Genomic DNA, 27,510 nt, shown 5'->3' on the forward strand with positions numbered 1-27,510 from the left:
CTGCGCTCTGGGCGTGCAGACGCCGCTTTGTTGCCCAAGGGGGGCGTTCGTGGAAGTTGAGGGGCTCGCAGGCCGGTGCGTGTGGGAGACCCGCCGCCGCAGCCCATTGCAGTCGCTTCGCCCGGGAGCGTCCAGCGGGGAGGGTCGCGCCTGGCGGCAGCCATGAGCGGCGGCGTGTACGGGGGAGGTGAGTGCGTGCGGCCGGACGTGAGCGCGCGCCTTTTCCCGCGCGGGGGGCTTGTAACCGCCGCCCCCGGCGTGGGCTCGGGGCGCGGAGGGAGCGGGGTCCCCGCGGGGCGCGGCGGCCGGGCGGAAGCGCTCAGCTCGCGGGGCCCCGGCGCTTGGCCCCGGGTTGGGTTCCCAGCCGCGCTCGGGGCGCTCGCACCTTCCCGGCCTCGCGGGCACCGGCGGGGGCTGTCCGGGGCACACGCCGCCCGAGCTGGGCGCGGATGCGGGGCGCCGGCCTCCGCCTCCCCGGTGCTGGGGGTGCCGCCCGGGGGTCCGCGTCCCGGAGCCGCAGGCCGGGACGCCCCGCCAGAGCCCCCGCGCTCCCTGCGGGCTCCTGGGTGACACCTGCGAGGCGCCCTGACTATTGGGCGTTTGCGAGGCGGGAGCTGGAAGGGCCGATGTTTCCAGGGGGGAGACAAAAGTGAGGTTTCCAAAGTTGTCATCCCCCCCGGGGGTAGTTGACATGCCTACCCGCCTTACCTCCCATCCTTCCAACACTCTCTCTCTCTCTCTCTCTCTCTCTCTCCCTTCCTTTCTTCCTTCCTTTCTTTCTTTCTTTCTTTCTAAGGTTCATTTACTTATTTTACATATTTCTTTTATTTTAATTTTATTGGAGACAGAAATCAAGAGAGGAATTGGGGAAGTAGAGAGAGAGACAGACCCCTGCAGGTGGGGACGGCGGCTTGAACCCTGGTCCTTGCATTTGGCTATAAGAGTGTGTGCTCCACGCTCAGTCCCCAGGATTCATTTATGAGATTCCCACACCTCAGGCTTCCCGAGAGTCTATCCACTATGGCACCTCCTGGGCCTCCCCCTCCCCTTTTACCCCTTTATTCATTCATTCATTCATTCATTCCTTTTTTTTTTTTTCTTGTCCTCCTTTCAGGCATGGTCTTTAGTTTTGATCTCTCAGGCATGAGTCAGTAGTTTTCCCGTTCTCATTTTGGAGAATACTGATTTTTTTTTTTTTTTATTGCATTCGCTGCTTCTTTGGTGATACAGAGCTGACAAGGTAACGGAGATTAACGTGCCTGACCCTCTAGGCACTGAGCCAAGGCCCCCGTCCCTTGCATATTTATATTTACTTACAGGATATTGTTCTCTGTGGCTCAGGTAGACCGCGGCGAGCTGCCTAGGGTCTCGGCCTGCTGTTCAGAGGCTGCTCCTGCATTGCACCTGATCCGTGCATTAGTGCAGCTGGCCCACAATAGCTGTATGAAACAGCATTGCCCATTTTATTAAAGGAGAAAAGGAGGTACAGAGAAAGCAACCAACCAAAAGTTCCAAAAATCGCTAGTCAGCGCATCTTTAGCATGAAGAGAAGGTATTTCAGCAAGCTACTTTTCCATTAAATGAAAGTTTCAGGATTGTCTGTCCTTAAGTTAGAACCACTTCATTAAATGGGTTTGATTTTTTTTTTTTTTCTTTTTTCTGGCAGCTCACTACATGAGCACAACAAAGAAAACCAGTGGAGTTCAACAGCTGATGCTGTGGTCTCTTTGTGTCAGAGTCAATTTTAAAAATTGGATTTGGGGCAGAGGAGACAGCATAATAGTGATGCAAAGAGATTTTGGCCTGAGATTCCAAAATCCCAGCTTCAGTCCACTGCACCACCATAAACCAGAACTAAACAGTGCACTGATTAAAACAAACAACAACAAAAACAACCACCCATACTTGGATTTGGGGAGGTGGCTGTTGAGTGGAGTCCTATGACTGACTAACTGAGGGAGAGTACCCGTGCGTTTGGGTGCCAGGTACCGGGTGAGGTGGAGGGCGAGACTGGCCAGCCTCCGCTGCACCTTGACTATCCACCGGCTAGAATGAATCCAGTTTCCTGTTGTAGAAATTAAGGAGTTATGGAGTCATTCTCTCCTTTCTTTTCATTGAAGGGACATACGTGCCAAGATATCTGCGATTATAGTTTTGAAAAAAAAATCATTGTAAGAGGTTGAAAGGTGAGTTGTGAAGTTGAAGAGATGGAGCAAGCGGCCCGGTGGATGGAGCTCTGGCCTCTCAAGCATGGGGTGCTGAGTTCAGTTCTTAGCATTGCTGGTTTGTAATTACACTCTCTCCCCCCTTCTCTCTTCAGTTGAGTTGATAAAAAGAGATGTAGGGAAAAAGCAAAATACCCATAGGAAATTGTAATAATTCCTTAGGGAGACTAGAGGTTCCCTCAGGGAATGGTCATGGTATTAGTGAGATTTGGAAAGTCCCTGGGTGGTATGTAGGAGAGCCTGCTGTGGGCTCTGATAAGAGGATTGCTGAGGGTTTTTTTGTTTATTTCTGTTTTTGCCTCCAGGGTTATTGCTGGGGCTCAGTGCCTGCACCATGAATCCACTGCTCCTGGAGGCCATTTCCCCCCTCCCTTTTGTTGCCCTTGTTGTTGTAGCCTTGTTGTGGTTATTATTGTTGTTGTTGATGTTCTTCGTTGTTGGATAGGACAGAGAAATTGAGAGGGGGAGAGAAAGACAAGACACCTGCAGACCTGCTTCACCGCCTGTGAAGCGACCCCCTGCAGGTGGGGAGCCGGGGGCTTGAACCAGCATCCTTAAACCGGTCCTTGCGCTTTGCGCCATGTGGGTTTAACCTGCAGTGCTACCGCCCGACCCCCGTGCTGAGATTTTTGCCTCTGACTGCTGGGACTACTAGCTCATCAGCAGTGCTGAGACTAGGTGATTCTGGATTTGAGGTACTGAGGGGCATCCAGTGGAGTCAGTGTTGATGGACGGTAGAAAAACATAGATAAGGATCTAAGTGAAGGTGAGGGCTTGAGAGAGATTTAAGATCAGAATTACTAGTATTTTCTTCAGGTAGAAATTGAGGCTGTAGGAGTGGGCCTTCCCCAGTAGGAGAGGGATAGAGAGAACTGTTATAATTGGTTTTCTTTGGAATCCATTTAAAAACACTAAGCAGGGACTCCTGTATTTCCCGAACCATTAGTTTGCTAGTGCTGCCGTAACAGCACCGCAGACTGAGTGGACTAAACCACAGATTGATTTTCTCACAATTCAGGAAGCTAGACGTCTCCGACTGAGATGCTGCCAGGGTTGCTCTCTCCATAGTTCTCTCTCCTTGGATGATACTGGACGTTGTCTCTTCTGTACATGTCTGTGCTCAGTTTCTTAGAAAGGACTAGGTGGGATTAGACTAGGGCCCAACCTGATGATTTAACTTTGTTTCATTATTATTATTATTATTATTATTATTATTTTATTTAGTGGAAACAGGGATTTGCACATACATGATTTTACCACATCAGATGACTTTTTTTTCATTCATATCAATAGGCAGAGAGAGATACCATTTCACCAAAGCCTCCTCTGTTGCCATAGTGCCTTCCATGTGGTGTCAGGGTTTCAACCTGTCTTGCATGTGATAGTCAGTGTAGGCCCTCTACCCAGTGAACTGTCTCTCTGGCCCTGATTTCCTTTATTATTGTTTTTTTATTGTAATTATTTATTTACTGGGTAGAGACAGAAATTGAGAGAGAACAGGAATATGGAGAGGGGGTGGGGATGGGGTGGGGGTGTGGAGAAAGAGACCAACCCAAAGCACTGCTTCACTGCTTGTGAAGCATTCCTGCAGGCACGGACCAGGGGCTTGAACCTAGGTCCTTGCATACTGCATTGTGTGCAACCAACCGGATCCATTACCTCCAAGCCCCTCTGACTTCCTTTCATTTAATCACCTCTTTAATTTGATTTAGTTAAAAGACCCTGTCTCCAAGTGCAACTACATTCTAAGGTACTAGGGGTTAAGATCTCAACATGTGACTTTTTTTTTTTAACATGACTGAAGGTTTTGTTTATTTTTAATATTTTCCTTTTTTATTGATGTATTGGATATTGGATAGAGACAGAGAGAAACTGAGATGGTAAGGGTGAAACAGGGAGAAAGAGAGACACCCACAGCATTGCTTTACTGCTTGTGAAACTTTCCCCTTGCAGGTGCGGATCGCGGGCTTGCACCTGGGTCCTTGAGCATGGGAGCGCGTGTGCTAAACGGCCACCCCATACGATGTTATTTCTGTAGTCTCCCACAGTCCTTCTTTGGAAGCAGTGACTGCCCAGAAGTCGGCATGTGATATCCCAGCCCTTGCTTGTTCTTGTTTTCACTCTGTGTCTCCGTGATGAAGGAAATAGTGCTCTACTGTATGTACTGACACACAGCTTTGCTTTACTGAGTATCCTTCTGAGCCTTACTCGTGACGACACAGTAGATCTAGACCCTTTATTGTAACTCTTGTATAGAATTCCACAGTGTGAGAGAGTCCGGCGGTAGCACAGCGGGTTAAGCGTAAGGACCGGCAAGGATCCCAGTTTGTTCCCTCGGCTCCCCACCTGCAGGGGAGTCGCTTCACAGGCGGTGAAGCAGGTCTGCAGGTGTCTATCTTTCTCTCCTCCTCTCTGTCTTCCCCATCTCTCTCCATTTCTCTCTGTCCTCTCCAACAACAACGACATCAATAATAACTACAACAATAAAACAACAAGGGCAACAAAAGGGAATAAATAAACAAATATTTTTTCAAAAAAGAAAAGAATTCCACAGTGTGAGTAAACTTTCCCTGGTGAGAAACCGTTTGGTTTTTTTCCTGTCCTTTTCCTGTCAGTGTGACAATAATAGTGGCAGGCACCACTGTGTGTGTGTATCATGTTCCAGGTACTGTTCTAAGTGCTAATCTTCATTAAAGAACATAATACATTTGGTCCTTAGAGCATCTTACTGAATAGAAACAGTTGCTGTGCACATTTTAAAAAAATATTTATTTATTCCCTTTTGTTGCCCTTGTTTTATTGTTGTAGTTATTGTTGTTGTTGTTATTAACAATGGATGAGTGTCTTTAAAAATTATTCCTGTGGGGGACCCAGGTGGTAGCACAGTGGATAAAGCGCACATGGCGCAAAGCACACAGACTGGCGTAAGGATCCTAGTTCGAGCCCCCGGCTCCCCACCTGCAGGGGAGCTGCTTCACAAACAGTGAAGCAGGTCTGCAGGTGTCTGTCTTTCTCTCCCCCTCTCTGTCTTCCCTCCTCTATTTCTCTCTGTCCTATCCAACAGTAACAACAGCAATGACAACAGCAATAATAGCAACAACAATTTTCTTCTTCTAGCGTTTGCCCTTCTTCCGTAGCCAGTCAACAGCATCAGGTTGAGCCTGATGTAAAGTTTCGAGACCTCCTTTGAATCTGGAGAGGTGGCAGTCGTTGACTATGTGGGTCATAGTCTGTCTGTAGCCGCAGGGGCAGTTCGGGTCATCTCTGGCTCCCCAGCGATGGAACATAGCGGCGCACCGGCCATGGCCTGTTCGATAGCGATTGAGGAGGGCCCAATCATAACGTGCTAGGTCAAAGCCGGGTTGACGCTTGCAGGGGTCTGTGATGAGGTGTTTGTTCTTTACCTCAGCTGACTGCCAACTCTGTTTCCAAGAGTCTGGAACAGAGAAGTTCAGTGTAGGCGTAGGGGACCAGATTGGGTGACGAGACGTCAAGCGTTGGACAGGGTGGGCGAAGATATCCGCGTATATTGGCAGGTCCGGTCGAGCGTAGACGTGACAACAATGATAAGCAACAAAGGCAACAAAAAGGGGAAAAAAATAGCCTCTAGGACCTGGAGGTGTAGTGCAGGCACCTAGACAAAAAAAGAAAAAAAGAAAAAAAATCACTCCTATGTGCAGATTTTCAACCTTGGTATAGTTATATCTAAGTAGGCTGTGCTAATAAATCTTTTGCGAGCATACGTGTAAGAACTCTATTTCTGTGTCCTTGACAACATTTAGTTTTTATCAGACTTACTAATTTTTGCCGATTTAGTAGAGGTCAGTAATACCATCTTTATGATTGACTGGAAAAAAATCCTTTGAAAATTCAGTACCTGGAAAACCAAGTACTTTATTGTAGGTGTGCTATTTTGAGTGAATTGTTTTAAATGTAGAATTGGAGGCTTTTCTTTAATTTGAATGTGAATAAAATGATTGGCTTTCTCCATCAGCATTGTTTCACCTCATAAAAATCTGAAGTAATTCAAATTTCAGTATGTTCATTTCATTGCTGTTTTTCTGTTTTTTCTCACTTTGACCTATTTAGCTAAATTTAATATTTTTTAATTTTTTTAATATTCCCTTTTGTCACCCTTTTTTATTGTAGTTATTATTGTTGTTACTGATGTCATCGTTGCTGGATAGGATAGAGAAAAATGGAGAGAGGAGGGGAAGACAGAGAGGAGGAGAGAAAGATAGACACCTGCAGACCTGCTTCACCGCCTGTGAAGCGACTCCCCTGCAGGTGGGGAGCCGGGGGCTCAAACCGGGATCCTTACACCGGTCCTTGCGCTTTGCGCCACCGGTGCTTACCCTGCTGCGCTACCGCCTGACTCCCCTAATCTTTTTTTTTTTTTAATTTATTTTCTCTTTTGTTACCCTTGTTTTTCATTGTTGTTATAGCTAAATTTAATCTTTATGGTCTCTGCTTTTTAAGTTTTCTTTCCTGGTTGCATGGAATAGATTTCCCTTGTGAAAACATGGTAGTGAATTTTCTTCAGTTTGCCCCTCCAGATTTGCTTTCCCTCCGTTTCTACCCTGTGTGCCCTTGAAGGAAGATCTTACAGACTGGACTGCACTGCACTGCACTGCTAGGGGCTCTCCTGCCTTATCTTGTTGGACTAGTGCTTGTGGGAGCCAGACTTCTTGCATTGTGCCACTGGACCCAGTGTACTTACCCGGAGGCATCCTTTTTACATTTAGAAGTAGTCTATTTTGGATTAGCCAGTGGGGAGGGGAAGAGAGCTATTGGCGCATTCATTAGTCTGACCCCTCCTTGCAGGCTGAGTCAAGGCTGAGTACTTCTCACAGCTGAAGGTCAGCTTCTGTCAGATACAGCTCCCAACACTGCTCCTGCTCAAGGTTCTAGAGTTCCTTCTCCCTGCTTTTCTTTAAAGGGAGCCCGTTTCTGGTTTCATCCTTTTGGTTATTCTACATTGTGCCTATGCCTTTGTAAATAGGCCTTTTAGTGGGTAAATTCTCATATTTTCCACTGTTTTAGCATGCCAGCTCTTTCCTGATTGAGCTTTTATTGATTATATAATGTATGGCTTGTATTTTTAATTAGATGCATCTATAGGGTGGCTCAAGCTCATAATCATTTAAATATGCTTGTTTTTATTCTTTTATCATGTTATTTTGTATCTTTTCAGATGAAGTTGGAGCCCTTGTTTTTGACATTGGATCCTATACTGTGAGAGCTGGTTATGCTGGTGAGGACTGCCCCAAGGTAAATGTAATGTTAGAACTGATAGGATATGTAAGGGCCTTTCACAGTTAAATTCATGCAGACATTCTGGCTCATATGTGGTAAGGGGGTAAGGGGCTCCTTGATAAAAGCAGTTAAAATTCATTCACCGTGTTTTTGGCTCTTACAGGTGGATTTCCCTACAGCCATTGGTGTGGTGTTAGAAAGAGATGATGGAAGTACACTGATGGAAATAGACGGCGATAAAGGCAAACAGGGCGGTCCCACCTACTACATCGATACCAATGCCCTCCGTGTCCCAAGGGAGAATGCGGAGGCTGTTTCACCACTTAAAAATGGAATGAGTATGATTTTTTTTCTGTGGATTTGATTATAAATATAAAATATGAAGGATACCATTTAGATACAAAGTAATAGCTTCTTAAGTTGAACATAAGTTATTTTGTTACTGTTTTTATCCCACACACTGGTTCCAATCACTGAAATCACAGAGATAATGGAGTTGCATAAAACATTTCCCTTTTTCTCAAGAAACTCACAGAGATAGATGCACACTTACCAGTATGTGGGGTAAGCGTATAATACAGCTGTGCTTGGTGAAGGGAGGGATTACAGAGGAAAGAAGTCATTGACATTGTCACTGGTAGTGGTGGGGGGGGGGTCATTGATGGTTTTCACAAAGTGGTAACTTTTATACTGACGTTTTGTCAGTGAGAATTAACCTGACTGGAGTGACTGGGTAAAGCAGAGCAAACTAGGGTGTGCAAAGAGAGGGAGTTGTGGAGGAAGCTTAGATGTTTTAAAATGTCCTGAAGTAGGAATGACTGCATCATTGAGTGTATTAGGACCAGTAGCAAGAGAAGTTAGGCAGAGAGCAATCATAAAAGAACTTGTAAACTTTGTCAGGAGCATATCAAAGCAGTAAGAGATAGCCCCAAAAGAGTTTAAACAGATATGAAATGCTCTTATTTGCCAGTTAGAATGATTATTATGACAGCATTATGTAGGCAGTATTGGAGGAACATACTAGAGACAGGAAGAGAAGTTAGGGAAGTTAAGAATCCTGTTCAGGGGAGTCGGGCGGTGGCACAGTGGGTTAAGCGCATGTGGCGCAAAGTGCAAGGACCGGCATAAGGATCCCAGTTGGAGTCCCTCTCTACCCTCCTCTCCTCTCTCAAGTTCTCCCTGTCCTATCCATAAAATCGAAAAATGGCCACCAGGAACAATGGATTCATAGTGCAGGCACCAAGCCCCAGTGATAACCCTGGAGGAAAAGAAAAAAAAAACAAACAATCTATAAGTAGGTGTGGTAAATTAAAATATTAATGCTAATTCACAAAACAGTCTCTTTAAGGCATCTTCAATTAACCATTATTTTTAAGTTACTAATCTTATGTTCTAGTTGAAGACTGGGACAGCTTCCAGGCTATTTTGGATCATACCTACAAAATGCATGTCAAGTCAGAAGCCAGCCTGCATCCTGTTCTCATGTCAGAAGCACCGGTGAGAAGATCTCCTTTTCCAAATGTCTCCTGTTTGGCTTTTTTTTTCTTTTTCTTTAGGTTTTCTTTCTTCCTCCCCCCCCCCTTTGTTTGAACAACATTTTGCTTTCAAAAAGGCATCAAAATTCATGTTCTAATATTGAAAATTAGAGAAAGATAGACTTCAAATGTTGTTATAACCTTCTTAATAAGAGGTGCCAGGGAATGATACCAGTGTTTCCCATCTCCTTGACCTAACTTAAAAAAATTAATTATTTTAAATTTATTTCTTTATTGGATAGAGACAGAAATCGAGAGGGAAGGGGTAGCTAGAGAAGAAGAGAGAATGAACACCTGCAGCACTGCTTTACTGCTTGTAAATCATCTATACAAAATTGTTTGAAACTTCATAAGTGCGGGAATTTGATGATTTAAAATTTTGGCCTGGGAGGTGGCGCAGTAACTAAAGCAGTGGACTTGCAGGTGCTGAGACCCAGAGTTCAGTCACTGAGATTGCATATGCTAGTGATGCTCTGGTTCTTTCTTCTTTTGTTAGAATTAGATAAAATCTTTCTTTCCAAAAATATTTGAAAATATTTAGTTTATAAGAATCTTGATTTAGTTGTACTTTGAGAAGTCTAACTTGCAGAATTCATAGCAGCAATTTTACTTACCACTGAATTATAAGCAGATTTTAATTTATATTTAATCTGTCAATACTAAGTATATTTACAAATAAATAGTAATTAAGTATTTTAAAGAGCCATTACCTGCCATGGTATTTCTATTTTATGTTTTGTATCTTTGTTAATATGTTACATATCACTGTAGTGAGTCTTCACATAAGTCAACATTTTCATTTTAAATAATAAATGATCTGTATTTCTTTCCCCTCTTTTCAAGTGGAATACTAGAGCAAAGAGAGAGAAATTGACAGAGTTGATGTTTGAACATTACAACATCCCTGCATTCTTCCTCTGCAAAACGGCAGTTCTAACAGCGTATCCTTGAAAGATGATACTTGGCTTTTCTCTGGAAGTAAATGTTGTGCCACTACAGATGACGCACTCAATAGGAGGACCTCGGTCAACTCTTGTTGGTTCAGAGGTTTGGGGTCTTCTCTCGATTTTTAGAGAGGGAGAAAGACTCCATAACTCAGCTTCCACAGTGCTGTGGATTCTGGGGCTCAAACCTGGGTCACTTGTTTAGTATACATTTTTGGAACTGATATACCAGCAAATATGAGGCAAATACAAAAGTAACACTGCACAAGGGCCAGCATAAGGATCCTGGTTCGAGCCCCAGCTCCCCACCTGCAGGAGGTTGCTACTCGGGTGGTGAAGCAGGTCTGCAGGTATCTTATCTTTCTCTCTCCTCTCTGTCTCCCCATCTCTTTCGGTTTCTCTCTGACCAGCAACAACAGCAATAAAAACGATAATAATGACAACAACAAGGGCAACAAAATGGGAAAAAATGGCCTCCAGGAACAATGGATTCGTAGAGCAGGCACTAAGCCCCAGCAGTAACCCTGGAGGCGAAAAAGAAAAGTAACACTCAGACCTTACTTGTTAAAATACGTGTGTGTTTAATTTGTTTTTAGAGGGGAATGTGAATAGAGGGCGCTCTTTAAACCAGTATAATCAAGCTCACCGTTGGAAAGTGACAGTCCTAAATTTCAACATAGGTTAGTCTTAAAATAATTTCAACATAGGTTAGTAATTTGTGCACTTAACCAGGTGCACCACCTGCCCTCCCCAAACATAGGTTAGTAAACATAATCGGGCATAATTTTATTTATTTAGCATTTTACTATAAAGAATTTGATACAGGACAAGATGAGAATAGCATATTGAGCTTCCATATGTTTATCACCCAAGTTTAATACTTTCTGACACATAGTTGTATATCAGCTACAATTCCATCCATGCTCCCTTTACACCATGATTTCAAAATAAATCCAAAACCTTGTATAATTCTATTCATACGTTTCCAGACTGAAGGGGTAGCATAATGGTATAATGCTCAGTTGAGCACACGTTACAGTGCTCAAGGACCAGATTCAAGTCCTTGTTCCCCATCTGCAGGGCAGGGCTTCACAAGTGGTGAAGCAGTGCTGCAGGCATCTTTTCCCCTCTCTGTCTCCCTCTTCTCACTTGATTTCCATCCATCAGTAAATTGAGAAAGAAAAGACTTTAGTACCCAAGGCATTGACATCTCAGATTGAATCCCTAGCATCTCCATAAGCCAGGGATGAATAGTGCTCTGGCCTGTGTCTCTCCTCCCTTTTGGTTAAAAAGTCGCTGTGTGCTAGCCCTGAAGCAGAATGATGTGGAGGGTGAGACCTAATGTTCAATAACTGTTGAGTCCATCTGGAATAGCTCTTTCCCTGGAGTAAGGAGAGGTGGGAACGGCCATTCAGCTGGCAAGATGGCTGTACTTCCTGCTTCATGGCATATACCCTCTCACTGTTCCTGTGTTTGCCATGGGAAATAAGTGTTTCTTAATGTTTTGTAAACCCCTGCTCTTTCTCCAGAGACTTTGAATGCTTATGCTGATTTTGACCACTTCAGCCCTCAAAGTTCCTCATATTACCATTCTGAAAATCCTGTGTGTTGTCACTTGTTTTCAAGCCAGTCACTATTTGATGTTATTGTTCTCCTAGGATTTACTTTAACACATTTGAACCACACTGTGCATGTCTTTAAAACATTTTATACATTCTTCCTTCTACAACAAATAATTGAGGAGCTTGATAGTTTGATTTCCTTAAGTGCTTTAAACTAGATTTGCTAATGGTCGTTCTACTGGGTTGATTTTGGACAGTGGAGCAACTCATACTACTGCAATTCCAGTTCATGATGGCTATGTCCTTCAGCAAGGTAAATTAACTTTGCCAGGGTGAGCTGAAGTTTCTGTCATGGGGACTCAAGTAATGAAATTAAACGGTGATGTAAATAAAGCAAAGCATACCAGTTCCCAAATAGTGTCTTTAAGTTTACTCTTCAGTATGTGATTGATGTTGAAGCTTATATGTAAATTACATTTTTATATATAATGTATATTTAAAATTGAAGTATAATTTTAAAAATATTTTATTTGTTTTTATTATTGGATAGAGACAGAAATTGAGAGGGGAGTGGGGACAGAGAGACACCTCCCAACTCTGCTTCACCACTCATGAAGCTTTCCCCTGCAGGTGGGGACCAGTGGCTTGAACCCAGGTTCTTGAGCACTATAATGTGTGCACTTAACCAGGTGCACCACCTCCTGGCCCCAAGTGTAATTTTTCCCATGTTTGGAAGGATAGTTTAGTTAGTTGTACCAGAAAAAAATTATGCATATGCATAAATACGCAGAGGAAATTTGTCCCCAAACACTTGGATTTAATGCTCTCTTAGCCTTGTTTCATCTACTTCATAGGTATTGTGAAATCCCCTCTTGCTGGAGATTTTATTACTATGCAATGCAGAGAACTCTTCCAAGAGATGAATATAGAACTTATCCCTCCATATATGATTGCCTCCAAAGTAAGTGGTCACTTCATCTTTTGAAATTTATCCTCAACTCCCCAAAAACCCCATTAACTTAGCACGTGCTCTTGGTTCTCAGGAAGCTGTTCGGGAGGGGTCTCCAGCAAACTGGAAGAGAAAAGAGAAGTTGCCACAGGTTACAAGGTCTTGGCACAATTACATGTGTAACGTAAGTAACCCTTAAGCTGTCAGTTGTTCAATGGGATACAAGCACTTTATATTTTCAGGTTTAATATTTTAGGGATATTTTTACAATTAATGACTTCTTTTGGGGTGGGTTTTCATACTTGCCAAATGATTATCTTAAGAAATTACCATATTGGGGGGGCAGGTGGTAGCGCAGTGGGTTAAGTGCATATGGCACGAAGCGCACGGACCGGTGCTAAGGATCCTGGTTCAAGCCCCTGGCTCCCCCACCTGCACGGGGGTCACTTCACAAGTGTGAAGCAGGTCTGCAGGTGTCTTATCTTTCTCTCCCTCTCTGTCTTCCCCATCTCTCTTGATTTCTCTTTATCCTATACAACAACAGCAATAACAATAATAACAACAAGAGCAACAAAAATGGAGAAAAAATAGCCTTCAGGAGCAGTGGATTTGTAGTGCAGGCACCAAGCCCCAGCAGTAGCCTGGGGGAGGGGGGAAGAAATTACTATACGTTCATTTGGATTACTATAATGAGACCTGTAAGGAACTTTGGTTTGGGGTTGGAAACAAGCACTGTTTTGTTCTGTGTATTTTTAACTGGGAAAATGGTTTTAGTCCTGATTGTATGGCTTGGTTATTTTTCTTTCCTAAGAGCAGTCAGCCATGTAAGAAATATGTTATTCACAGCAAGGAGCAAATGAGGTACTCTTGTTACTAAAAATCTATTGTGAGCACATGACTGACTGACCAGTTGTAGGTGAGATGAGTAAAACAGCCTCTGACATTACAATATACATTTCTAATGATAAGAGGGTATGAAAGTCATAGTTTATTATTATGGCAGGAATATATTCAGACAGATCTTTGCACCGAACTCTCTCTCTCTCTCTCTCTCTCTCTCTCTCAGGATGTTAGTATAAGGAGAAACTGTGATTTGTGTAGGTATTAAGATTTTTCCTTAGCAGCTCCAGGGTCCTCAGTAGTTCATAGAAAAAATTTAACTTTTCATTATGTGTAGTCATTAAAAGTCAATAAATAAGTAAGTCAACAAGGGGCCATGAAGATAGCTCACCAAGCCAGAGGACCCAGGTTCAAGCCCCTCTACCATATGTAACAGTGTGGACAGCTCCAAGGTGGTAGGTAGAGCAGTGTTGTGGCTCTGTTCTGCCCCTTCCCCTACTTCTCTCCCCCCCTTAACTTCTCTCCTTAAAAAGAAAAAAAATTCCACTTGGGAGCAGTGAAATTGTACATGTAAAGGTACATACTGCAAAAAATAAAAAAGCAAGATGTTATGTGTGGACTTGTTTATGATTCACTTAGTGAAATTCTGCTTCTAGCACTAAATTATTATTTTCCTAGTGGTGTTCCAAAACTGGTTTTGTTACTGTGACATAAGTAAATATTTTCAATTTTTAATTCATTGTTCCATTACTGTTGTAATTTACATGCTACATAATTAAACTTATAATTCAAGTGTTAAAAATTTGGTTTCTTGCTGCTCAGTTCTGATCACCCCTTAATTTGAGTTTCCCATCCAGAATTGTGGTCTAGTTTCATTCAGAAGGCTACTTTAAATTTAATGTTATATAATGTAGATAACAACAATTATCTCGATATTGATTCTTAAGTTTTTTTTTTTTACCCCCTAGTGTGTTATCCAGGATTTTCAAGCTTCAGTGCTTCAAGTGTCAGATTCAACTTACGATGAACAGTACGTTTTCTAATTTTGCCTATAAAATGTCTAATGAAATAGCTCATTAAAATCTTCACTCTAGTCATTTTTAAATGAGACACTGATTATTTAAATAAAACCATAGAATATGCTTAACTCAAGACATAATATTACTCTAAGAAATAGTGAACTTGGAGGTGGAACTGCAGTGGATAAAAGTGTGCCCTCAGCCATGAGGTCCTGAGTTTGATCTCTGGCAGTGCATATGTCAGACTGAGGTTCTGGTTCTCTGTCCTCTCTATCTCATAAATCTTAGGGGAAAAATTAACATTTTATTATTTTCTCTCCCTTTCTCTCTCTCTCTTTTGACTAGAGCACTGCTCAGCTCAGCTCTGGCTTATGGTGGTATGAGAGGGTTGAACCCAGGACTTTGGAGCCTCATAACTTTTTTTTTTTTTAATTGCCATTGGGATTATTCCTAGGGCTACCACTTCCAGTGGGCTTTTTTCCCCCCTTCTTTTCTTTTTATAGGATAGAGAGAAATTGAAAGGGGAGGGAGAGGTATAGAGGGAGAGACAGACACCTGCAGTACTTGCTTCACCATTCATGAAGCTTCTCCTCTAGCCCCCTACAGGTGGGGAGCATGGGCTTGAACCTGGGTCCTTGGGCATGGCAATGTGTGCACTCAGCCAGGTTCGCCAATGTCTACTCCCCCTTCCACACACATACACCTAAACATTTTCAAATAAATTACTCTGCTCTCAGACGTTGTTGATTCCTGAGCACTGCTTATGTCTTTCATTTAATATTTAATATATTTTCAGAGTAGCTGCACAGATGCCAACTGTTCATTATGAATTCCCCAATGGCTACAACTGTGATTTTGGTGCAGAACGGTTAAAGATTCCTGAGGGATTATTTGACCCTTCCAATGTAAAGGTATACAAAGTTTACTTCATAAATAATCTGGTCTTTTCCTGTGTGTGGATAAATTTTCTGTAGTCATAATAATACTAAAATTTTGTTCTCAATCTCCCTTCCCCACTTTATTGGGGAGGGTATGGTTTATAGTACAGCTATTGACACATAGGGAACTAGCAAATTGCGCATGTGCCTTATTGTTTGAAGAAGTTCTTGACTGTTACTGATTTTGTTACAGGGATTATCAGGAAATACAATGCTGGGCGTCAGCCATGTTGTCACTACAAGTGTTGGAATGTGTGATATTGACATCAGGCCAGTAAGTACGAGTTCTCCTGTTTCTGGTAAAAGTGTCTTTCAGGGCAGTGAAGTTTGTTCCTCAAGTCAGTTATTAAATTGACAACTTTGCCATTGACTTCATGTCTTTTTCTTTTTTGGGGGGGCTGGGGAGGGAGGCAGATATTGAGAGGGAACTGAGGAGAGGAGAAAAGACACCTGCAACACTGCTTCTTGAACTCTTTCCCCCTGCAAATAGGGACTGGGGACTTGAACCAGGGTCCTTTCACACAGTAATGTACTTACTCTATCAGGTGTGCTGCTTCCCATTCCCCAGAGTCTGCTTTAAAATAGGACTCTTAAAAGATGCACTAGAAAAGAAAAAATGCTAAACACACACACAAAAAAGCATGTTCAAAAAGTGACTTAAATGTTTGTGAAAGCAGTTCTTTATTTAGCTAGTACCTAGCGCTCTCCCTGCAGGTGGGGACTAAGGGCTTGAACCTGGGTCCTTCTGCACTGTAATGTGAACATTTAACTAGGTGCACCACCTCCTGGACTATATATATATATAATCTGTTTTCTTTTGCCTCCAGTGTTATTGCTGGAACTCAGTGCCTGCACTACCAGTCCACTGCTCTTAGAGGCTGTCTTTTCCTGTTGTTGCCCTTGTTTGTTTATCCTTATTGTTATTATTGTGCTATTGCTGTCATTTTTGTTGGATAGGACAGAGAAATCGAGAGAGAAAGACACCTGCAGACCTGCGTCACCACTCGTAAAGAGACCCACTTGCAGCTGGGGGCTCGAACCGGGATCCTTATGCCAGTCAGTCCTTGCGCTTTGCACCAGTCCTTGTGCTTTGTGCCATGTGCACTTAATCCGCTGCACTGCCACCGGGCCCCAATATATATATATACTCTTTATAAGCAGGAATTTATTTTTATTTGAGGTGACTTCAGAGTGTGAAATTTGAAAAAGCACCCCATGTGGTTCTGATGCATAACCTTCCAAAAGAAAAAGGCATCGTTTCGGCCAGGATTCCTGTCAGAGTATGCATTGTTTGCATGATCATAAAGTCATCTCATTGTCTGATGTTAAATCATTTTCCAGGTGAGCATTGTAGCAGTGGAGGTGCTGGAGGTGTCTCCTTCTGTCTCTCCCCCTTTATCATAAAAAGAAAGGGGGAGAAAATGAGCACCAAGAGCCATAGAACCGAGTAGGCACCAAGCCCCAGCGATAACCCTAGTGGTGAAAATAAATCATGAAACTGTTGGAAACATTTGGAATGATTTATTTTTCTCACTCTTTATCCCAGGGTCTCTATGGCAGTGTGATCGTGGCAGGAGGAAACACACTGATTCAGAGCTTCACCGACAGGCTGAATCGAGAGCTCTCTCAGAAGACTCCCCCGGTGCGTCTTGTCAGCAGTCATGTGTCTCCTTTCCGGTGGTGTGATTTTATCAATAACATTCATCAGTAGATCAGTGATTTGTATGTAGTGCATCTTAAATTATATTAATGTTATTAGTTAGATATTTTCCTAGCAGATGATGACCTTTTTATACTATTGAATCTCTATTTATTGCTTCCATACTTAAGTGTCTGTAGTTTGCTCAGCAATTAGGAAGTCATGGGTAGTCCCTGCCCGCTAAGAGGCTTGGTCTGTTGGGATGAAAGACGTGAAAATTGATGCCTGTGATGTGCTGAGTACTTCAGAATGTCGTCAGACTCTGAGGAAGCACTGAGGAGTGCACACTCTCCGGAAGTATCGGGGAATGCCTCTTGAAGCTTTTTGAATCAGTACGAGTTCACTTGGTCATTTATGAAAAGAGCAGCCAGGTAGAGGGATTCCCGTGTGTAAAATCTGAAAGATGGTGACATACCCCAGCAGGGTGGAATAGTTGGCTTATGGCCTGTAGGGAGAGTGGCACAGCTGCAGAGTTGGATGGTATACTGGTTTCTTTTTGTTTTTCTTTTAAAAAATATTTTATTTATTATTTGTTACATAGAGATTGAGAGGGAAGGGGAGGTAGAGAGGAAAGAGAGACACCTGCAGTACTGCTTCACCACCCGTTAAGCTTCCCCCCACACCTGCAGGTGTGGCCCAGATGCCTGAACCAGGGTCCTTGCACATTGTATTATGTGCACCCAACCGGTTGTGCCAACAACCAGCCCCTGTATATTAGTTTCTTTGTACTGTTGTAGCAAATCCCACAGACTGAAATGCTTAAAGTAACAGAAGTGGTTATTTCTCAGTTCTGGAATCATCAAGTCCAGAATCAGTGTATCAGTAGGACCACATTCCCTTAAAAGCTTTCCTGTCCTTTTCCTAGCTTCTGGTGGTTTGCCATCAGTCCTTGGCATTTCTTGGAATGCAGCTATTTCATTCTCTGTTAGAAGACATTCTGCCTCATGGGTCTGTTGGGTTAAGGGCGCACTATGCTCCAGTTTGTCCTCATCATAACCTGTATTTAAATTACACCTACATAGACTTAACTAAAATATAAAGTCGGCCACAGTCATCAGGACCAGGGATTAAAACACTGACATAATTCTTTGGGGGACACAGTGAACTTCTGCCACATGGTCCATTCTTAGTGATACAGTTTGACCTGCAGCATATTGTAATGCTTAGATGTCTCAGAGTCATGGACATGGACATGGGCTGTCCAGAGTCTGGTCAGGCAGGTCAAGTTAGATGCCATGCTTGTCCTTTCAGGGGTAAGTGAAAATTGAGCAGTAATGAAAAAATTATGTTGTAATAGGTGATTCACCTATAAGAAAATGTTCTTCCTCCTTGCTTACAATCTCCTTTCTTTCTCCATACTTTACCCTTCCACACACATTTCTTTCACTATGAAGACGACCCAAACTGTTATGTTCGTATAGAATCATGTGGAATTAGAAGCATCGATAATTTGAGAACAGTCTTAGAAGCAGATTCCTGGTTGGGGTGGAGGAGAGTCTTGATATTAGGAAGTGAGATCGGAGTAGCACTGAGCACTGCTCAGCTCTGGCTTATAGTGGTGCAGAGATTGACCTTGGGAGCTTCAGGCGCAAGTCTCCTTGCATAACCATTATGCTGTCTGTTTTCCCCACCCCCAAGGCACAAATCTTTATCAAAGCAGAGGAAGCTTAAAACAAGTACCAATTTGGAGGCAAACCATCATGAATGATGTTTGCATTTTGCTTTGAAGGGGTGGGAATAGGAAGGATGAACTAAAATAGAAGAAATTAGAATAGCATTACACCCTGCAAAAAAAAAAAAAAAAAAAAAAATGGCCGCCAGGAGAAGTAAATTCATAGTGTAGGCACCAAGCCCCAGCAATAACCTTGGAGGCAAAAAAAAAAATTAAAATAATAAAAAAAAAAGCAAGTAGAAAGTTGAGAACTACAAAAAGGGTAACAGATTTGGGATAATTCAACACTGTTGGTGAAATGACATAATAGAGAGGTTGGGCATTGGTGCACTTTGTTAATCTCTTTTTTTTTTTTTTGCCTCCAGGGTTATAGCTTGGTGCCTGCATTAGGAATCCATTGCTCCTGGAGGCCATTTTTTACCTTGTTGCCCTTGTTGTCCATTGGAGGGGAGACAGAGAGGGAAAGATAGACACCTGCAGGCCTGCTTCACCACCTTTGGAGCGACCCTCCATCAGGTGGGGAGCCAGGGGATCAAACTGGGATCCCTATGCTGTTCCTTGCGCTTTGTGCCATGTTCGCTCAACCCACTGTGCTACCTACCGCCTGACCCCCACACTGTGTTAATCTTAAACACATGGTACATAGCTCGAGGATCCCAGTTTAAGCCCCCAGCTCCCCACCTGTGGCGGGGGTGGGGGGAGTCACCTCACAAGCAGAGAAGTAGATCTGCAGGTATCTATCTCTCTACTTCCCCCCCCTTCTCTGTTTCTCTGTCCTGTCCAATAAAATGGAAAAAGAAAAAAAAATGGCCGCCAGGAGAAGTAAATTCATGTAGGCACCAAGCCCCAGCAATAACCCTGGAGGCAAAAAAATTAAAATAATAAAAGAGAAATGACATAATATATGAAGCAGCACAGTACCTGATTATACTCAGTAGTATGTATTATAGGAAATAAATTGAAATTGTAAGTGCCGTGCTAAGTTTGTAATGTTCTAAAATTTATATATTTTTCATAGTCAAGCCACAATAAAAGAAACCTTTCTATACAGTTCCAGTCTGTGCCTTCTGTAAAATTATCTAGTGTTTGAACTAGAGTCATTAAGTTGCCAAAATTGAGTTTCCTAAGTCACTTATTTTATTGGACTATTCTAATATAATACTCTCTATTCTAGAGTATGCGGTTGAAATTGATTGCAAATAATACAACAGTGGAGCGGAGGTTCAGTTCATGGATTGGTGGCTCCATTCTTGCTTCTTTGGTAAGTAGATATTCTGTTAAGTAGTTCAAACTTCTCACTGAATTATTTCATTGTACCACTGAAAACACTAAATTTAAGAAAACTAAAAATAATTCACTGCATCATCTTTGTATTTTGTAACTACAGATGAGCAAAGAGCAAAAAAAAATTTCTTTTTAATATATAGCAAAGGGCTTTGTTGCCTTATTCAACAACCTAATTTCAGTTTATCAAGTAGGTTGGAATCTGTTAACTTATTTATCCCCCCCCCCTTTTAAGATTTATGTGTTTACTAATATGAGGAGAGAATCACTATGGCACATGTGATGCTGGGGGCTGAACCTGGGGCCTCATGCTTCCAAGTCATGGTCTGGCCTCTGCACCACTTCCTGCACTTTGGCTCTGATGATGAGGTGGATGGAGGATGTTAGAACTGGTTCTCGGGTAAATGCTGAAGTCAGAATGCTGTGGATACATTGCTGTGACTGGCTCTTGAACTAAGTGAAAAGACTTGGAGTATTTTCCTTTCACTACAGAGCAGCCAAAGTAAATGTCAGTATTCTTAAATATTTCTGTTAATTTATTTCCTGTCTATGTTCTATTTCCAATCTTTTACTAGATCTTAGATCAAAATTGGCTAATTACATATGAATTCATTTGAGTAGACTTATTAGTAAGAAATCCATTTTTATTTCCATGTCCTATATAACCGTAGCCCAGATTCCTTCCTCTTTTGTCTTTTTTCCTCCCTTCACCTTCTATGCTTATTTGGCATAATGCTGTGTACTTGAAAACATACTCATGGTGGGAGCCAGGTGGTAGCGCACTGGGTTAAGCGCTCATAGCGAAGTGCAAAGACTGGCGCCAAGATCCCCGTTCGAGCCCCCTGTAGTGGGTTGCTTTGCAAGCAATAAAGCAGGTCTGCAGGTGTCTTTCTCTTCCCCTCTCTGTCTTCTCCTTCTCTCTTGATTTCTCTGTCCTATCCAACAAAAGCAGCAGCAAATTGATGGGGAAAAAAATGGCCACCAGGAGAAGTGGATTTGTAGTGCAGGCACCAAGCCCTAGCAATAACCCTGGAGAAACACACATACACAAAAAACATAATCCTGACTTTGACAAGTACTCTTGAGTTCTGTGTTACCATTAATCAAGGACTAGAACATCTCTTTAGTTCTATATTGAGCCACCTAGCGATTTCCACTGTTGCCTTAAGTTGGTGCCATACCATTGTAGGTAAATTCTCCATATTCTTTCTACAATTGTATTTAAAATCTTCATGATAATATAGTAAGCATTGGGTTTAATATTCATTCAGTCTAACTTTAGGCAAGACTGAATGTTCTGGAGGGAGGCAGAAATAAACAGTATAAAGAAATACTGTAGGGGCGAGGCAGTGGTGCACCTGGTTAAGTGTACACACTACAGTGAGGACCCCAGTTCAAGCCCCTGGTCCCCACCTGCAGGAGGAAAGTTTCACAAACGGTGAAGCAGAGCTACAGGTGTGTCTCTGTCTCCAGCTCCCCTCTCAATTTTTGTCAACCCAATAATAAAAAAAATGAAAGGGAAACAAATACAATTTTGAGCAAGAACTCAGATTTCTTACAGATAGTTGTGGAAGGTATGATTGGCACTATATATGATCTTTCTTTCCATTCCCAGGGCACCTTTCAACAGATGTGGATTTCCAAGCAAGAGTATGAAGAAGGAGGGAAGCAGTGTGTAGAAAGGAAATGCCCTTGAGGAGCTCCCACATCTCTGCCTTCCTGTGTCACCTTATGTTTCATAGCTTTAGTATACTCAGGAAAAGATTGACCATCTTTTGTAGAATGTTTATACATTTTTGCATATTTCAATTCCCATTTAAATTTTTAAGGCTTTAACTGGTTCTATAAATTAAGTTTGTGCAAATGCACTTATTCTTAATACAAGCATTTTATAATTTTGTATAAATGTCTATTTTCTCTAAATATTTTGCTTTCAGTAAAATGCTTTCCAACTCTGTTTAGTATATTATCAGTGGGTTGGTAGAATTACTTTTATTAACTAGTAAAGCTTATTGCCTATGCTTTTTACCTCAGGCTTGCAAAATAAAAATTACTAGCTATTCCAGAAACACATTTTTGAAATGTTGTGTGTTGTGATTTGCTGCTTAAAGTGACCTTAATTTTTTTTTAAAGCCTTTTGCCTTTAAAGGAGCAGTTGACATCATTTATACCACTTTAAGATACTCATGATATGCAAATACTAAGATGTCCAAATGTCAGAATTTAAAAAACAGGAATTTTAACCTGGATTTTCTATCTGACTTTAAAGTTTTGGTAGAAGCATTAGTGTGCTGTAGTAACACTTAAACAATCAAATCTGCTGGCAAAACCAGTTATTTGGACAGCAAGCTGCTTTGCTGTGTGTGCAACCCAGGTTTGAAGGACACTTCGGTGCAGTGGTCTCTTTCATTCTGCCTCCATCTTAAAACAATAACAACAACAGTCATTTGGCTTTGTAAGACATTTTAAAATATATTTACTTTTGTTTATAGGCCAATGGGGGGGGCAACATGGTAAGTTAGGGTCAGGGACTTTCATGCTTGAAGCACCAGCTGTCCCCTGTTCAATCCCCTGGCACCACCATAAGCTAGAAATGAGCAGTGTTCTGGTTAAAAAAAAAAAAAAAGTTCTAATGTCTTAGACAAGACTTGATTTCAGTGCTTTAGTATGCTGTGGAAACTTCTCCTGAAGAATTTTTTCTTTCCTTTTCTGTAAATTTATCTTCCTTGTTTTGATGCGAATTTGTTTCTCAAGTCTCAATCTGGAATGAAAAAGTAGTAGCAATTTATATAAAACTGTTCCCTTTTAATACAAAAATATTCACTAACATATATCCATATGACTTGCTTAAAGGCTCTAACCATACCAATCTCTGCAGCATTTGCTATGTACATTACTAAATTCATACAAGCAAAAGAGAAATGAAGTCAGACATCTGTAACCTTCTACCACTTCTTCCTATTTCCTAACTAGAAGGGATATTAAGGATCTTGTGAGTCTGCTAAAAGTGTTTCTACCTGCATTTCACCTTATTGTAGAAATACTGTGTAGTGAATGCTAAATTTTTCTTTTTAATATTCTGAAACTTGGGAATTCCCTAATGTCAAGTAACAGTCTAGCATATTTGCAGATACCAGAAAGAATAAAACTGCTAAGAGACAATGCTGAGATACTAGTTAAGACTCAGCACCCTTTAAGTTTGCTCCTACTACCCCAACAGTATCCCAGGACATGGGGTTTTTATGCCTCAATGAGATTGTGCTGACCTCTGAAGTTTGAAAGAATAGTCAAAATTGCAAATGATAAATTCATGGATACCAAGCCTACTTAAATCAATGTTTATACTTATTTTGTTGAATGTAGGCATATGTTTATATAAAATATAGTATGCCAGTGCTGTGGGGAAGTCACAGAAACTGGTAGAGGTTATATATGGGTAAAGACCGTAGTTATGCAAAGAAATGTTAAGTCCCTTTGTAAACTACTTAATAAAGAATAAACAAAGTTGAAATGAGAGTACCCATTCTACTTACCAATCTCTGTCTAGCAACTAGCAATTTTGATTATAAAAAAAACTCACTTGAAAGAAAAAAGGTTTGCTACTTAGAATATTTAAGTCAGGGCTGGCAAGATAGCATAATGGTTATGCAAAGACTCTTGTGCCTGAGGCTCCAAAGTTCCAGGTTCAATTCCCCAGAACCACCAGATGCCAGAACTGAAAAGTGCTCTGGTTTAAGGAAAGAAAAGAAAAGGAAGACTGTATTCAGGAGGCAACTCAGTGTTACAGCACAGAACTTGCATGACTGAGGTCCCAAGTTCAATGTCTAGCACCATCATATTCTGGAGCTAAGTATTGCTCTGGTATTTCTCATAAAAATAAACCTTTTGGGGGGTCAGGCGGTGGCGCAGAGGGTTAAGCGCATGTGGTGCAAAGCGCAGGGACCGGCGTAAGGATCCCAGTTCGAGCCCCCGGCTCCCCCACCTGCAGGGGAGTCGCTTCACAGGCGGTGAAGCAGATCTGCAGGTGTCTGTCTTTCTCTCCTCTCTGTCTTCCCCTCCTCTCTCCATTTCTCTCTGTCCTATCCAACAACGAATTGCATCAACAAGGGCAATAATAATAACCACAACGAAGCTACAACAAGGGCAACAAAAGGGGGAAAAAAAAATGGCCTCCAGGAGCGGTGGATTCATGGTGCAGGCACCGAGCCCAGCAATAACCCTGGAGGAGGGAAGGGAAAAAAAAAAAAAACTTTCAGGAGTTGGGTGGTAGTGCAGCAGGTTAAGCACACATGGCACAAAGCACAAGGTCGAGCATGAGGACCTTGGTTCGAGCCCCCGGCCTCCCACCTGCAGAGGGGTCACTTCACAGGCGGTGAAGCAGGTCTGCAGGTGTCTATCTTTTTCTCCCCCTCTCTGTCTTCCCCTCCTCCATTTCTGTCCTATCCAACAACATCAATAACAAAGATAATAATAACCGCAACAATGATAACAAGGGCAACAAATGGGAAAAAATGGCCTCCAGGAGCAGTGAATTCATGGTGCAGGCACTGGCCCCAGCAATAACCCTGGAGGCAAATAAATAAATAAACCTTTCAGGCTTTACCAGTAAGGTGCCTGTATTATCATGCACACTACCATGGCTTAATCCCCAGCACCAGGTGGAAGGTGCTACCATGGCACTAGGGTGGGACCTCTGGTGCTCTGGTGTCTGTGATTGAAAAAGTCGCCCCCAAGAGGTGAAATCAGTGCATGGAAAGTCCCGGGAAAGCCATAAATTCTCATCTCTAGTACCTAGTAATTCAAGTTTCCCCACCTTGTTTGTTTTTGAAATCACAGTTATGGCTGAGAAATTCTTTTCCTTTACAATGGCAGTTACAGAGATTAAACTTCCCTTTGGCTTCTTAAACTTTTCCTTTGGTTAAGGAGTTAATGCTTTAAAATAACCAGTTTTTTTGTTTTTGTTTTTTGTTTTTGCCTCCAGGATTATTGCTGGGGCTCAGTGCCTGCACTACAAGTCCACTGCTCCTGGAGGCTATTTTTCCTGTTTGTTGCCCTTGTTGTTTATCATTGTTGTTATTTTACAAGATAGAGAAATTGAGAGAGGAACACAGGGTGAGAGAAAAACACCTGCCGATCTGTTTAATCACTTGTGAAGTGATCCCCTGCAGGTAGGGACCTGGGGCTAAAACCAGGATCCTTACATCTGTCCTTGGGCTTGGTGCCATGTGCGCTTAACCCGTTGCACTACCGCCTAGCCCCCTAAAATAGCTGTTTTGAAAAGTCATCTTTCATTTTTACAAGTATTGACTAGGTGTTCATGGGACCACTTCATTACTGTAACATAAAAGAAGCTCTATGTTCTCCCTACTCAAAGTAAACTTGGGGCCCAGTGGTGGTGTACCCACCTGGTGTATCGCCCATGTTACAATGTGCAAAGACCCCAGTTCAAGTTCCCAGTCCACCAGGCAGTGGGGAAAGCTTTGCAGTCACTGAAACAGTGCTACGGGTATCTCTTTCTCCCTGTCTTCCTCTACTTTCTTAATTCCTCTGTCGCTATCTAAACAAATACATAAACTAAATGCTGGAAAAATGCTTTAGAATATATTTAGAAGTTGACATTTTGCAAGCTAAAGTGAATTCGGGTATAACAAGGTCTTTACCCTAGATTCTTCTCATCAACTCTGCAGTAACGAGCTCACATTATGCAACTGAAGTTTTTAGATAAGTCTTGTAGAATTACAGAAAGATTTGGGAACCGGGAGGTAGCGCAGCGGGTTAAGCGCATGTTGCGCAAAGTGCAAGGACCAGGGTGAGGATCCCGGTTCAAGCCCCCCGGCTCCCCACCTGCAGGGGAGTTGCTTCACAGGTGGTGAAGCAGATCTGCAGGTGTCTGTCTTTCTCTCCCTCTCTCTGTCTTTCCCTCCTCTCTCCACTTCTCTCTGTCCTATCCAACAATGACAACATCAGTAACTGCAACAACAATGAAAAACAACAAGGGCAACAAAAAGGGAAAATAAATATAAAAAAGAATTTAAAAAAAAGAATTACAGAAAGATTTAACCGACTTACAGATTTAGGAATAGCAGAAGACAAACTGGAAAGGATACACACAAGAAAGATAGCAATAGCTATTTGCAGATGGCGAGATTATAAAAGATTTTAAAGTCTTGTTTTTAATCTATTTTTCCCATGATGAACAAGCATCTTCCATGTCAAAGCCTGACCATACGCCATCTGATGTAAAGATAGATGTGCTCACCTGACAAAACGTTCCACATAAGGCATCGCAAAGAATCGCTTCCTGTTGTATCTTTTATTTAGGTACCACGGGATAGGCCACTGCTTGAACTTGTGCCTGCCAACCAAGCAACACTGCTATCACCACAGAGAAGACACTAAATATTCACTTGTCACAAAACAGTTCTAGCCTTGGGATTACATAGCTTAGGAACATGAGATGTGACAGGTTTTTAAAGGATTTTTAAAACCTTATAGTTGTAAGTTATAAAACACCCTAAAATGAGAAAAAAAAAAAAAAAAGCATAGATTATATGACATGCGGTTACGGCAAAATTGCAGATGTTGATACAGCAATGTTTGTTTCAGATCACTCTCAAATATATGCATAAAAGTTTAGGGAGACAGAATAATGCTTTATAAGATTCATGCCTGAGGCTCTGAAGTCCCAGGATCAATCCCCCCACACCATCATAAACCACAGCTGGTAAAAGTAATGAATTAATTATAGCTTAAAGGTATAACCTAAGTTCTCCATGTCCATAATAACACTCATCTACAAAATGTAGTGTCATCTTAGTTTGTACTTTTACTATACAATACAGATATACATATACATACTATAAATATTATAAATACAAATGTACTGATTTTATATATTTACACATATACACACGATCTTATATGCTTAACATTTAACACAGTCTTCTTTATTTTTAACATATAAACATATGGTACTGATAAAACTATATCTATCTCAATAAATCCTAAAAGACAAGAATGTTGAATGGGGGAAAAGTACAGATTCATACTTTTAACATGAAAAAACAAGTTAAATAGTAACAGGAGCCAGCCACCACCTGGGAGCAGCATGCATAGAGGGTGCTTCATGAACAGTGAAACAGTGCTGTAGTGTCTATTTTCCTCTAAAGTGGGGGGGAATGTTCGCGGGGAACCCCTGGGGGGGGGCAGAGCAGGAGGCTTAATTTCAAGCTATTTGGGAGTCGGGCGTAGCTCAGCGGGTTAAGTGCAGGTGGCGCAAAGCACAATGATCGGCATAAGGATCCCGGTTCGAGCCCCCGGCTCCCCACCTGCAGGGGAGTCGCTTCACAGGCGGTGAAACAGGTCCGTAGGTATCTATCTTTCTCTCCCCCTCTCTGTCTTCCCCTCCTCTCTCTATTTCTCTCTGTCCTATCCAACAATGATGACAGCAATAACAACAACAACAACTATAAACAACAAAGGCAACAAAAGGGAAAATAAATAAATAAATGTAAAAAAATTTTTTCAAGCTATTTATAACCAATCTTTTCAAAAAATTCAAAGTCTGTAATATTAGAAACTCACCTA

The 27,510-nt window shown here is 42.0% G+C and overlaps 2 protein-coding genes across 4 annotated transcripts in view; one reads left to right on the forward strand and one right to left on the reverse strand.

Moving 5' to 3' along the window:
- ACTL6A (actin like 6A) lies at positions 1–22,687 on the forward strand. The gene is made up of 14 exons (XM_007518138.3): positions 1–187; positions 7,420–7,496; positions 7,645–7,819; positions 8,878–8,978; positions 9,860–9,957; positions 11,741–11,835; positions 12,377–12,483; positions 12,566–12,655; positions 14,280–14,341; positions 15,127–15,241; positions 15,462–15,542; positions 16,815–16,910; positions 19,814–19,900; positions 21,539–22,687. Exons 1-14 carry the CDS (start codon positions 163–165, stop codon positions 21,617–21,619), a joined length of 1,290 nt encoding a protein of 429 aa, XP_007518200.1. The 5' UTR covers positions 1–162; the 3' UTR covers positions 21,620–22,687.
- MRPL47 (mitochondrial ribosomal protein L47) overlaps positions 12,456–27,510 on the reverse strand; it is a 25,418-nt gene continuing 10,363 nt past the window's right edge. For 2 of the 3 annotated variants that reach the window (XM_060172012.1, XM_060172014.1), the window contains 2 exons: positions 26,183–26,278; positions 21,538–22,684 (listed from right to left, as the gene is read on the reverse strand). In XM_060172012.1, the coding sequence (XP_060027995.1) occupies positions 22,561–22,684; positions 26,183–26,278 (220 nt within the window). In that variant the 3' untranslated portion in view covers positions 21,538–22,560. Of the gene's footprint in view, positions 12,595–21,537; positions 22,685–26,182; positions 26,279–27,510 lie in introns of those variants that run through there. The other variant, XM_060172013.1, reaches the window with a different exon arrangement.

The sequence above is a fragment of the Erinaceus europaeus genome, chromosome 14, assembly GCF_950295315.1.
Source record: "Erinaceus europaeus chromosome 14, mEriEur2.1, whole genome shotgun sequence".
NCBI classification, from domain to species: Eukaryota; Metazoa; Chordata; class Mammalia; order Eulipotyphla; family Erinaceidae; genus Erinaceus; species Erinaceus europaeus.

Bases quoted from the DNA above. Each gene is read 5' to 3' on its own strand.
- ACTL6A (XM_007518138.3), top strand. From the start codon at position 163: ATGAGCGGCGGCGTGTACGGGGGAG. The intron at 188-7,419 runs GTGAGTGCGTGC...GTATCTTTTCAG, and splicing joins CGGCGGCGTGTACGGGGGAG to ATGAAGTTGGAGCCCTTGTT. The intron at 7,820-8,877 runs GTATGATTTTTT...CTTATGTTCTAG, and splicing joins ACCACTTAAAAATGGAATGA to TTGAAGACTGGGACAGCTTC.